This window comes from Xyrauchen texanus, chromosome 27, assembly GCF_025860055.1.
Source record: "Xyrauchen texanus isolate HMW12.3.18 chromosome 27, RBS_HiC_50CHRs, whole genome shotgun sequence".
NCBI lineage: Eukaryota > Metazoa > Chordata > Actinopteri > Cypriniformes > Catostomidae > Xyrauchen > Xyrauchen texanus.
This window is the reverse complement of record NC_068302.1, coordinates 19,451,093-19,465,012: the sequence shown is the minus strand read 5'-3', so window position 1 is coordinate 19,465,012 and position 13,920 is coordinate 19,451,093. Positions and strand designations below refer to the sequence as shown.

The window sequence follows — 13,920 nt, the reverse complement described above, 5'->3', positions numbered from 1 at the left end:
AGAAACCATTATAATATGGTGATTTTCAAATATGGGCATATTTAAAGTGCATTTTACTCATTTACACCTGAACGGGTATTTGCGAGCACTGTTGATGATAATGAGGCAGCATAAACACTAGATAAAATATATTCTAAACATTCATATAATTTGATATCATATTACATATCATATTTATATCATATAGCATACAATTAAAAAACCTGCTTTAGCCAAAACAGCATTTAAATGTAACTAAAACTTGCTTATTAGGACATATTTCAAATGTCAATACTCTGAATCCTGGCTGGCAAGTCTGGAAACAGTCCCACTAGTAAAATATGTACATGTTTATATAAAATAGCATGTCAACTAATGAAAACTAAATGACTTACTCGTCCGAAATTGTATCCTCGGCTGGATCAAGTCTCTCTTCAAAATACAAATGTTCATCTAAGTCCCGCTCTTCTTCTGAGGAAAATTGTAACTCTTCGTCACTATCCAGGAGCTTTCTCACTTGTGTATCGTGCTGTCTTTCAAACACGCAGATAAGTGAAAGAACTATATGTTTTCACGGCACAGTCGGGGGCGTTTACTATTTGCATTGATCGTCTCAGCACATTAGCTTATGAATGGTGCACTCTGCTGGTGGGTGTGATCACATTAGAGATAATTAGATGAACCAGTAAAAAATGTACATCGCTTTGTTTCATACAGATTACATTGCAGGAGAACATTTGTTTTAAATTTTAATTGTTTTATTTAAAAGTAGACATTTTAAGCTTTCTTTAGACATATGTTTCATGTTTGTGTGAAAAGTATGCGCGGAGTTTCAGTTTTTTTACATGTTTCAGAAATACGCTCGTGGAGACAGAGACGTCTGATAGCTCAACCTTTTTATTTTCTTTATTTTACAAAAGCACAAGGTTTTGTTGTTATCATGAGTGTACACAAATAAACCCTTTATAGTCTCTAATGATGTCTTATACTTATCTATATACCCAAAAATGACTGAGTATTTTAAGTTGTTTCCACTGTAATGATGAAAATATCCAGCAGGACGGCCCGGCGCATCCGTCGACCCCAGAGGGTTAAGACAAGCCAGTCTATTGCATACTGTGGCAACTCAAAAACAAACACAAAGACAATGTTAAGCTTCATTTAACGTACTCTATGTCAAAAAGGTTGCCGACCCCTGCTATAAAAGCTTGTGTTCAGTGTGAATAACAAACCAACGTCAATGTTACATTTTTATAATCAAAAGGGAGGTGTGCTATCTTTCTACAGTACTATATTGGGTATTTTTAGGCCAGAAGAAAACAGTTGTTTGGAATTTTCTCCAAAACAGGGGGGTTAAGGGGAGAGGAATTCTCATTAGAGAGCATTCAATTGGACAAAATTTTGGAGTGCAAGAGGCATCATCAATACTTTTGGTCTTTTCCCAGAAGAGATTGTAAATTTTAAAAGTACTGTATATACTGCATCGGTTAAAGGAATATTACGGGTTAAATACAAGTTAAACTCAATCAACAGCATTTGTAGCATTATGTTGATCCGTAAATGTTAAAATACTCACTGTTTCAAAAGCATCGCTACAAGATGTAAACAATGTGTTAACAATGTGTTAATGTGATTTTAGTGTGATAAAATGGCTGTAAAGTGATATAAATTGGCAAGGAGGAGGCGAGAACCGGCTTGGCATTGTAAATAATATTTTAATGAGCAACTTAAACAAAAGACAAACACACACAAATGATGGACATGTCCATAAATTATCTCTTTCTCTCGCACCATCCTCCACAGTCGGCCTTTATCCCTCTCGGAGGCTTAATTAACCTGATAAGGGACCGGGTGTGTAGAATCACAACCCGGCCCCGCCCTCCACCCTGCCACAATGACTTACTAACCTTTTTCTGTGTAAAATGATATCCACTTTTACAAATTTGTTGCCATGACGACGAAACGCCATAAACCCTAAAATCCTAAACTGACCATTCAAATAACGATTTAACCATTGTTACAGCTCAAATAATACACAGGTTTAACAGAAGCATTAATGCAAAATGCTTTTTATAAAATGATAAGCTTCATAGCTCTGCCTTTAAACCCCCTAATAATTGGCACCATTCATTTGATTGTAAGTGCCTCACTGTAACCCCAATTAAATAAAATTTTAAGAGCACACTAGCATACAGATGGCCTCAAAGCTGTCTGACATGTACTAAAAGCCACAACAACTCAAAATTGTATTTCATAGTGTCTTATAAGTAACCTTAATATTAAAGAAATTATATAGTAGACTTAATTTTCCCCACAACAATTTACCCAGCACTCCAAAAATCTCCAAAGCTGAGGTGATAAGTAATATATTTATTCAGCAGTAGGGCTGGGATAAACGATTATTTTTTAAACGATTAATCTAGCGATTATTTTTTTCGATGCATCGATTAATCTAACGATTCATTTTTTTCAGTCCGAGTCGATTTCGATTCGATTAATCGACTTGTGACAACACCGGTAATACCGGTTTCATCGGGGGTGGGGGTGTATAAAATGTAAAAAAATAAACATTTGCCGGGAGTTTGATTGACTGGCGATCTGATCAATCAATCATAATACGCCATTTCTGTCTGACAAAGTAGTCAGGAGAGAGAAGATTAACGTCGGTGGATTTGAATTTGAATAATGGATTGTAGGATACTGTACTGACATCTTTCCGCGGATAAAACAACAGTCCTTCTGATGTAGGCTACATTCATGTTTAGCCTATTTGATGCTATAAATTAACCAAGGAAAAGATGATCGGTTCACGAGCACCTTTAACTGAGGCAATCTGTCACGACACATTAAAGAGCCACAAAATAGTAGGCCTATTTATGGTCTAATTTTCTTTGAATGACCAAATTTGAAAGTTGAGAATTTATTAAATGTTACCTGCTTGGTCCTGTCTGTCAGTGCGTTGTCAGTGTCCTCTATGTATTTTTCACGACATTCATAGCTATAAGCGCATTATTAATAGCTATAAGCGAAAACTTTAGGCGTCGACAATGTATTATAGCCTACTCCAACATCGAGTGCAAAGCGGGAAGTTGAAAAAAAACTTACGGTGCTCTGTCATCTGCAGCTGAAACCGGGTGGCGCCTCTTAAGGTGCTGGTGCATTGCCGTGGTGCTAGAATGGAAGGCCATCTCCATTTTGCAAAGACGACATATCACGGAATTGTTTCCTTTTAAATTAAAGAATTCCCATACTTTAGAGGAACGAGTGCATGCCGCCTTGCACTTCTGATAGTCTGAGGAGCCACTCGTGTTGCTACTAGTCGCCGGCGCCGCCATCTTTGTTTTGGGTCCGACGAATCGACGCGCATATGTTGCGTCGACGTATTTTTTGCGTCGACGTCATCGCGTTGTCCCAGCCCTATTCAGCAGTAATTAAATATTATCTTAATATATTAAAGCAAAATATATTTAAACATGAAACACTAAAAATGTACTTTGATTAAAGTGCTAAGGTCTTTGCTCCACTTATGTTGCAGCTACTGGTCATTAACCCAAGTCATTCATTGCATCTGTGAAAGACTAATGATACAAACGTCACTCCCCATACCATATCACTGTATCTATAGAGAATTATCAATGTTTCTTTATCAATCTTTCCTCTACCCTGCTCTCTTTTATCAGTGATTTGCTATGTGCAGTGATGACATCTGAATTAGCTTACCATCACCCACAAGTGCCACTGTATCCTCTCCCTGGACTTTGGATGACCACAGTCATGTGTTTACTTTATATATATAAAAAAAAACTATTTATTGAAGGATTGTTTGACTAGACTAAAATAAAATGTTCTGTGTGCTCAAAGGTGAATAATCTTGACACAGGCGCAATGATTTTCCAATAATGTCTTGGCACAGACTTCTGCAGTTTTCTTCTGTTATTGATAAAAACCATCTTTGTACATTAACAGCATGGCTAATTAAGATATTAAAGGAATAGATTACCTCATATTGTTCCAAATCAGAAACCATATGACTTTCTTTCATCCATTCAACGTAAAAGGAGATCTTTAGCAGAATGTCCAGGCTACTCTTCTCCATAAAATGAAAGTGGATGGTGACCGGGGACAGGATATGTTCACAATTCACTTTCATTGTGTAAAAAAGAGGAGCTTGGCCATTCTGCTTGATACAGTAACTGCATTTGTGATCATTTCTGAAGTCTTCTGTCATTTATCTGTACATTTTGTGTTTGTTCTTTTACTTTTTAAATGTATATAATTAACAAAAATTGGTTGTCAAATAAGCCAAATTAGGTTACAAAATCTCTCCTCCATATATTTCTCTTCTGTTATGTATACTTGCATTCTCATAGTGATAAATAACCCCCCAAAAAAAAAGAGAGAGAGAGAGAGAGAGAGAGAGAGAGAGAGAGAGAGAGAGAGAGAGAGAGAGATTTGGGCCTGGAAACATCAGGGCGACTAAATTAGAACATTTAAATTTTTTTGTGAACTATCCCTGTAAAATGTACTCTTGCTCTTAGATGGCTGTTGTCATGATAGGGAGTGCAGTACCTGGTGCAAACAGCTCAGATCCGCGTGCAGAAACCAGTCCGTTCCCACACAGCAAGCCCAGACAGAGTAGACTGAGAGAGAGAGAGAAAGCCATAGCTTCTGCTGTCTCCTTGTGCGGCAAAAAAGGAAAGAAAAATCATTATCAGTGGTGGTCATGGATGACACTCCTTTAAGAAAAACTGAGCTGCAAAACCCAACCCCCCTGGGTCATCTCATCCCCTCCAATTCATTTTCCAACTCCATGGCAAACACATTGGTTGTGAGCACCATTAATTTTAAGCTGGTCAATGTGAAACCATATACAGAGACACCACACAATTAAAATCCATACACAACCTCTGCAATGCTCAACTCTTCCGGGTTGAAGATGGTTTTCATTTTCTATTTTCCAACCAGTATTGGGCACAATTCATTTGTTCTGAATCTACATATTTCTCTCAACTGCAATCATTATAGCATCAAAACAACTAACAAAGCCATCAAAACAGCTTTTAAGATTGACATCAATATTTTTGGTAAATAGTAATGTGTTTAAGGCGTTAATTTCTACGATTCATAGTTCACTGTTTAACGTGTTAAACAAGATAAATGTAATTAATGCAGTATCTATTTTTTTTTTCACTTACATTACTGCTCTGAAATAATATATTCTTTTAGTTTCCAAATCAGAAATATGTTTTGTAAGGGGCCTTTAACCTACATTTTGCCTAGGGCATTTTAAGGTCTAGAACCGGCCCTGTTGACTCGACTGCATATCCTAGCACAGAAACTGATTGTGTGGAGCAGTGCACGCTTGTTCATTACACGTGACAAATGCCATGGATATAATAATCATGGGAAATGATTGCTGTACAGAGAATAGAGACTTCAGGAGTTTTTCTCCAAAACAGAAGGGTTAAGTGTGAGAGAGATATGGGTGAAAGTGCTTAGTTATCTAACCCAAAAAGAATAAAAAACATGAAAGAGTTTGCGAGAAAAAGAATGAACAGCAACCAGAGAAAATAATCGTTTTTAGATTTTAAACTTCAGCAAATTTAACTTCAGCATTGACATTTTTGAGTATATCTGTATGTATTAACCTGTTTCAGAGATGTCACTTTTTCCCCTGAAGCCGCCATATTTGTGACCATCAGCGGGAGGAAACAATGCCGGTGAATGGAAATACACCCTTAAAATGATATCAAGAAAAACCTCAAAAACCTCAAAGAGTCCTGGATGAAACACAACCGCTCGGCTCAGAAGAAAAAATCTGAATGAATCGGCATTCCAGCCTCCCTTTTATACTCGTATGTCGGGGGAGTGGCATGCAAATTCTACTCGCCAATTCTCATTGGCCTTTTCTGAAAGACCTGAAGGTTTCTCGGGCTCTCGAGATCGACTCCTACGTCGAGTGAGTGACAGAAGGGCAGCATATTCTGATTACTGATTAGTTTTTTTGCAGCATATTTTAAATGTGTTTATATATTTTTGATTCAAGCTTCTTATATTTTGATCTGCGCAAATTATTTTTTTATTTTTTGTTTTTATCTTTGCTTGTTTTTTTTATTCACACTTATTATTTAGTGTCAGCAATACATTTGATGGGATTTTTATCCAATAATTTTGCACCATCCCACAGCACAGCACAATGAAGGTAAATGGAAATTTGGACACAAACATGGAGGCTCGGTCATACAGTATTTTCACATGAAACAAGTCCACTGAAAAATGGCAGAAGATGCCCAACTTTTAATTGCAGCATGTCCACTGATATTAGGGCAGGTAAACATATACAGTGAGTGGTGGTGGCGTAGTGGTCTAACGCACATGACTGGTAATCAGAAGATCGCTGGTTCGATGCCCACAGCCACCACCATTGTGTGCTTGAGCAAGGCACTTAACTCCAGGTTGCTCCAGGGGGATTGTACCTGTAATAAGTGCACTGTAAGTCGCTTTGGATAAAAGCATCTGCAAAATGCATAAATGTAAATGTAGTTTAAGTCAGAAGTCTGCATACACCTTAAAACTCAAAATTCCTGACATTAAACCATAGAAAACATTCCCTGTCTTAGGTAAGTTAGGATAACTATATTTTAAGAATGTGATATGTCAGAATAATGTGCACTTGCAAACTGTAGTCAGGTTTTTTTTATGGCAGATTTGGAGCAGTGGCTTCTTCCTGTCTGAGCAGCCTTTTGCGTTATGTCGATATAAGACTCGTTTTAAGGTGGATATAGATAATTGTCTACCTGTTTCCTCCAGCATATTCACAAGGTCCTTTGCTGTTGTTCTGGGATTGATTTGCACTTTTCGCACCAAACTATGATCATCTCTAGGAGACAGAATGTGTCTCCTTCCTGAGCGGATGTGATGGCTGCATGGTCCCATGGTGTATATATGTGTGTACAATTGTTTGTAGGACGAACGTGGTACCTTCAGGTGTTTGTAAATTTCTCACAAGGATGAACCAGACTTGTGGAGGTCCATGATTTTTTATCTGATGTCTTTTGATTTTCCCATGATATCAAGCAAAGAGGCACTGAGTTTGTAGGTAGGCCTTAAAATACATCCACAGGTACACCTCCAATTGACTCCAATTAGCCTATCAGAAGTTAATTGGCTAATTGCCTAAAGGCTTGACATCATTTTCAGGAATTTTACTAGCTGCTTAAACAGTTAATGAGGGCAGCGAAGTTAACGTCTAGGTTACGGATGTAACCTCCGTTCCATGATGGAGGGAATGAGACATTGTGTCGAAGAAGCGACACTAGGGGTCTCTCTTGAGCGCCGAATATGCCTCTGATCTATGAAAAAAGGCCAGTGGGAATTAGGCAGACAGTATTTGCATACCCCGCCCCGGACATACGGATATAAAAGCAAATACGTTGAGTTCATTCAGGAATTTTCTGAGGAGCCGGAATGGTCCGGCCAATACAGTGGCTCGGCTCAACAACGTGGCCAGGAGGACACAACGTCTCGTTCCCTCCATCAGGGAACGGAGGTTACATCCGTAACCTAGATGTTCCCTGTCTGTCGCTCACTTCGATGTTGTGTCGAAGAAGCGACACTAGCGGTCCAATTCAAATCACGCTATGCGCTGAGCCGTGTACGTGTAGTGCTGACACAAGTGCGGGCAGGTGTATTTACGTGCAAAGGTGACCAGTTGTGTCAGACTGCACATACCCTTCCTCAATGCCCCATAAAAGACGTCAGAACCCTTTTGGTTACCCTAAGCAGGAGAACAAGGTGACGCTTGCCCATCTGGGAATGGGCAGAGCCTAGCTGGGCCTCTTTTCTCTCTATGTTTCTCGCATAGAGAAACTTACTCTCTTACACGCATCGGGGGAAGGGGGTCTTACCCAGTTTCCTATTCTTTCAGGGGAAAAGACCCTGTGGAGACCAGACCTGCCCAGGATGTAAGTGGCGAGATGCATCACATGGGCCCCTCAGGTCGCATGTGGAAAAAATGGCGCGGTGGTAGATCCAGCCTCAAGGAGGGGCAAGTTGCTACAGCACGTCGACCGGAGGGCAGCTGGAACTGCCTAAGGGAGAAGCTGGTCCACTCACAAGGGGACCGTGCCCAGGAATATAGACACAGGAGGAGTCTGCGCAGGAGTCCGGACCTGTGGAGCACCTATTCCAGTATGGGTAGATTAAGTACCCGTAGTGGATTGGGTCAGCGAATTCCTCTGCCGAATTGTGGACCCATAGGGCTAGGGAGGAATTGTCCAGGGATCCGAATACATGGAATCTCCTAGGAGAGAAAGCGCACAGTTTTACCTCGACCGAGGAAAAGGGCGCTAGGTGCAAGCGATCCACCCGGTCAGTTCGTCAGCATGTTACCGAGTTCTACCGTCTTGGACCTGAGAAGACACGGGACGATACTGACTCAAATCTGAGATAGTAAAATCTCGCAAAGGTATTAGGTGTTGCCCAACCCGCTGCTCTACATATGTCTGCCAGGGAGGTGACCCTGACCAGTGCCCATGAGGACGCAACACTCCTTGTTGAGTGTGCTCAGACCCGCGGGGGGGTGGGGGGCATGGCCTTGGTGTGGTAGGCATCCACCACCCAGTGGGAGAGCCTCTGTTTGGAGACAGCGTTCCCTTTCCGCTGTCCGCCAAAGCAGACAAACAGCTGCTCAGAACGTCTAAAGCTCTGCATGCGGTCCAAGTAGGTATGCAAAGCATGTACCGGACACAGCAACGAAGGGGCTGGGTCTGCCTCCTCCCGGGGCAGCACTTGAAGGTTCACCACCTGGTCTCTGAATGGCGTGGTAGGAACCTTGGGCACATAGCCCAGTCGTCCTCCCTGACCTTGCACAGCACCTGTGCAAGAAGGCTCACTGGAGGAAATGTGTACTTGCGTAGTCCGAGGGCCAGCTGTGTGCCAGCGCGTCTGCTCTGAGAGGAGCCTTTGTTCGGGCATACAAGAGCGGGCAATGGGAGGTCTTTTGGGAGGCAAACAGGTCTACCTGGGCCTTGCTGAATCGTTCCCAAATCAGCTGAACCGACTGGGGGTGAAGCCTCCACTCTCCACCGGGCCAATGTTGTCGTGACAGCGCGTCAGGCATCGCATTGAGGTCACCGGGAATGTGAGTTGTGCGCAGCGACTTGAGTCACGGCTGGCTCCAAAGGAGGAGACGATGGGCGAGTCGTGACATGTGGCGGGAGCGTACGCCGCCTTGGCGATTTATGTACGCTACCGCGGACCTGACTAGGACATGTTTGTCTCTAACTAATGGGAGAAACTTCCGCAGGGCAAAGAATACAGTCAGCAACTCGCCATTGCACATGGTGCCCCAATCCAATCTGGAGGCGTCGGTCGTGACCAGGACGCATCAGGACACCTGCTGCAGGGGCACTCCTGCCTGTAAAAAGCAGAAGTCTGTCCAGGGTTTGAACGTTTGGCAGCAGGCGGGGGTGATTGTTTCTCTGAGTCTAACTCCATGCAGAGAAAAGAGATACTCTGAACCGCGGTGAGTTTGCTCTTTTCTCGGTTGAGCTGAAGCACTAAGCGGCTGAGGTGCCTGAGCACCTGGTCTCTGTGAGTGCATAGTAACTCTTGGGAGTGGGCCAGTATGAGCCAGTCGTCGAGGTAATTGAGTGATATACTTCTAAATACATACACTGCTAAACAGCTTGCATGGGGAATTTTTGCACAAGATTTTACAACAGGTTTCCTATGTTAAACATAAATTTACATTATAAAATTAAATTTGACTGACTGAAAACACATTCACATTTAAAATGTCAAAGGTCTCAGTGAAACATTATCCCATACAGACTTATATTAGAGCTAGATAGCGGCAGAAACATTGTTGACAAGTTGCCATGCCTGCACCATCTTTGCATTTGTGATTTACATTCTTACATGAGAAAACCTCATGATTTACCATTTGTCCTGGGTTGAGACATGGTTCTGTGGAAGACCCTTAACTATGTTCCCTTGCCACTTTTAGGCATTACTCAATAACATCCCCCCAAAAATATAATGGTTTGTGTGAAATCATGATGACATTGTAACAGGGTGACAAATTACTGTCATAAACATGTGGGGTGAACAGGTTGTATCCAGCTACACCAAGAGCTAGGCTAAAAATAAGTACACCAATGTTTGGTCACCAACACAAATCATACAGCTATGAAGTAGGTGACGGGTTCTTTGAGGCTGATGGTTCCTGTCTTTATATTAAACCAGAGGCTGGATTACAATATCCAACTTTAACACTGATTTTAGTCCTGATTTACAATCGATCGGAGTTAGCGACAGTAGGCAGATTTTGGGCATGTCGGACTCAACCCCAATCCGATATCTTACTCTGAGAATATGATTTCATCTTGTCAGAGTATATCAAATGTGTTTCAAATGTGAAGTCACGTGACAAGCCAATGGAAATCAATCACGCGGGGCCACAGAGCTCAAGAAATGGAGATGGCAAACAAGCAATGAAAGAGGAGATCTATGATGGAGGAAAAATTGATTCAGTTGTAGCAGAAGCATTAGTCTCACTTATACTATGTTGATGACAAGAGTAGTTCAGCCAACCAGGGGCCTCAGCAAACTTCCCAGGAGGCTGTGAGATTAATTAATATGATTTAAAATAAGTTAGAGTAAACTAACCAAATTTAAAATGCTAAAAACAGTAAAAACATGTAGACCTATAGCATATAAACTGACAGTCCAGAAACTTTTGGAAAATGTAGTATTTGGATCTATTGACATTCCTAGTTTCTGGGAGATGGGGGCCTTTGAACATTATCTTGAACAATGGAGGGCCTTGGAGTCAACCACTGGCCTTTAAGCCCAAAGAATACTTTGTTTGTCCGAGTTGCTGATTGTACCACACACACAGTATGTGTGACACAAATTTAATAAACAGCAGTCTGTGTGGACTGTCCGCACTGGCCCAGATTTTCTCTTGTCGCCACATGCACCAGCCGTTGACAATACTAAAATGTGCGTGAATTATGATAATTTGAAATGAACATGAACACACCCCATTTTTATGAATGTTTGGAACTCACTAATATAAAAACTTTTTACTAACAAATCTGGGGAGTACGAAGCATTTGTGAATCTGGCAGAACATTTTTAGGAAGGTCAGTTTTACACACAAAATACTCCAAATGTATTCACATATTTATGAACGTTTCATGAATGAGGCTTATTGAGCACATTTACATGCACAATCTTACACCGATTATGATTAATAATTTGACTATGAGTAAAGTCATATAAACAATTTAAATATTTTTTCTTTATCAAGGCATGGTAAAAAACCAATTGGCTTTAATAAATTTTTTCAGCGTATTGGTTTGCATGTAAACGCAATCACTGAAGAGGCAGCATACTGCCATTTGGACTCAAAAGATAAATGGGTATAGGCCAAAAAACATTTTATCGAATAAAAGGTGTAGAAAAAACTACTGCTGTGGTTTACATGCCCACCAAATAAATAGCGTGAGGCTTTAAATGTTCTTTGTGAATAAAATCTTAATTTCACAATCAATAATTGCAATTGCACAATAAATGGTGTTTAGACAGGCAGTGTGATGTGTCTCTGTATCTGGTTTAATGAATGATGAGGTCTGGCCCCAAGGCTATTTTTCCTATTCACTTGGCCACAAACTCTTGAAAAACAGAACCAAGCTGTAATTTCCAAATGTGGGAAAATACATAGTCAGCAAATACCTTGCTTTGTTGCATAGGACATGTTGCTTTATCCTATCTCAACATCGACTAAAAATGTCAGAATACAACATTCAAGATTGGTTGGTCAGAGCCCTGCCTCTTCTGGGTGATACTAGCACACTTAAAATACTATTGCTTACTAAAATAAAAGCTAGTTAAACTAATTTAAAAGTCTATGACTTACCAAAGCCAAATATTACATAGAATTATGCTTTTAAAAGTGCAGTTTCTTGTATTGTTCAAGTTGTTGAGGTTGATATGGGATTTATAAAGTAATTAGTAATAAGTAGACCAATACTTTCTAGAGATAGTAATTATAATATTAATCTAATTACACTGAAGATGTCATTTGTAGTTAGTAATTAATTCTCTTTCTGTCTTATTTTCACTTTGAGTCCTTCAGCATTGGTCTTGTCTAATGTGTCAACAAACTCAGCTCAAGACCACTTGATCATCTCTCTATTCTTCTCATGGTGCAGGGGGCCCTCAGTCAGGTATTAGGAAGGCCCCATTCCTCCGCTATTTAAACAGATAATTACTATGAACAATGAGCTACTACAAAAACTACTATGGATGGGCTACAAGGTAAAAATTTGGATAAAAATTTGATTGATCTACGTGTATTTGAGTAGTGTAAACCAATTAGCTGTCTTGTGGGACCTAAAAGTATTTTGTAAACATTTCAAGATACCATAAGCAATCATGATAAAAAACAGACAATTCTATTAGTAAACAATTAGGGAGGATCCCTTTTGTCACTCAAAATCATCACATGTCTGTTTTTTATGAGGCATGTAAAAACTGTGCCTAGTGTTGGTGTCTCTTTGAGCTTGCATTTCTTCACTTTTCTGCCATGTAGAAAAGGTGTTTATACACTGGGAGAGCCTTAACAAGGTCCAGTCCCCGAGGGAGTTAAAGGGGCACAGCAGTCTACACACAGGGCCTGATTGTCCAGATAGCCATAATAGGGAGGGAATGGAAACTCCCTTGATTCTGGTTGGCTGAAGCAATTTTCCACTTCTCTTGATTATATGCAGAGGTTGCTTCTGCAGCGCACGAGTATTTACCAATGCAGAGATGATTTCGAACAGCTTCTCACCCTTTAACCTCCAAATTATGTCTGCGATTGATAACATCTACAATCACACTGTTACGATCCCCTGTTGTCTGCCCTACGCTCTCTGTCTCACTAGTCACGTTCATGTCACGTTTCCTTGTTGTCTGCTCCGCGTTTCCGTTTAACCCGTCACCGATCCCGTTCCATGTCACGTTTTCCCTGTTGACCGCCCTGAATCTCACTGTCCGTGTGTAAACTTCACTTCCCGTCTTTCCCGGTGCTGTCACAGCTTTATTGTCTGCACCTGCCCAGTCACTCCTGCACCCCTCCTGTGTTCCAGCCTGTATTTTAGTTTCCTTTTCCCATCGTGGACCTTTTACTTTGTTCCTGAGCTTGTTTGTTTTATTGTATTTAAGACACTAATAAAACCGCACTTGGATCCAAACCACTCGTCTGCCTCCTCTTGTCCCTCACAAGTCATTACACACATCATGGAGGTCTGTGTCCTTTAAACAAATGTTATTGAATGTTATTAAACAAATGGGTGCATTCACATATTTTTTGTAACGTAATGTCCAAGCTAATGTCTACTAGTTTATTTGTTCTTACACGGCTTGTATTATAACTCAGTAAGCAGTTTGTCATGCTGCTTTATCTGAAATCAAGTGTTAGGCATAGCAAGAATATCACATTTTTGGTATTTTATTAAATAAACTGGGCACACTGATGCAAAAAAGCCAACATTTGTAGCTCTCCAAATAAAGGGAATGCATTTTTGTAAACCAGGGCACTTGGAAAGCTATCACAATATCTTAAAATTAATAAATTACATGACTCACTGAGCACTTTATTAGGAACACTATGGTCCTAATAAAGTGCCCAACGTGGCCTTCTGTAGCTATAGCCAATCTTCCTCAAGGTTCGACGTGTTGTGCATTCTGAGAGGATATTCTGCTCACTACAACTGTACAGAGTGCTATCTGAGTTACCGTAAACTTTCTGTCAGCTCGAATAGTCTGGCATTCTCCGTTGATGTCTCTCAACAACAAGGTGTTTCCGTCTGCAGAACTGCTTCACACTAGAAGTTTTTTGTTTTTGTTTTTGGCACCATTCAAGTAAACTCTAGAGACTGTTGTGTGTGA

General features: G+C 40.6%; 1 protein-coding gene across 1 annotated transcript in view; it reads right to left on the bottom strand.

Annotated features, from left to right (window-relative positions):
- Nucleotides 1-13,920, bottom strand: part of LOC127620780 (growth hormone receptor-like) — an 80,114-nt gene that overhangs the window by 52,163 nt on the left and 14,031 nt on the right. Inside the window, exon 2 of the mRNA XM_052094013.1 lies at nt 4,549-4,657. Within this exon, the coding sequence (XP_051949973.1) occupies nt 4,549-4,642 (94 nt within the window). The 5' untranslated portion in view covers nt 4,643-4,657. The remainder of the gene's footprint in view (nt 1-4,548; nt 4,658-13,920) is intronic.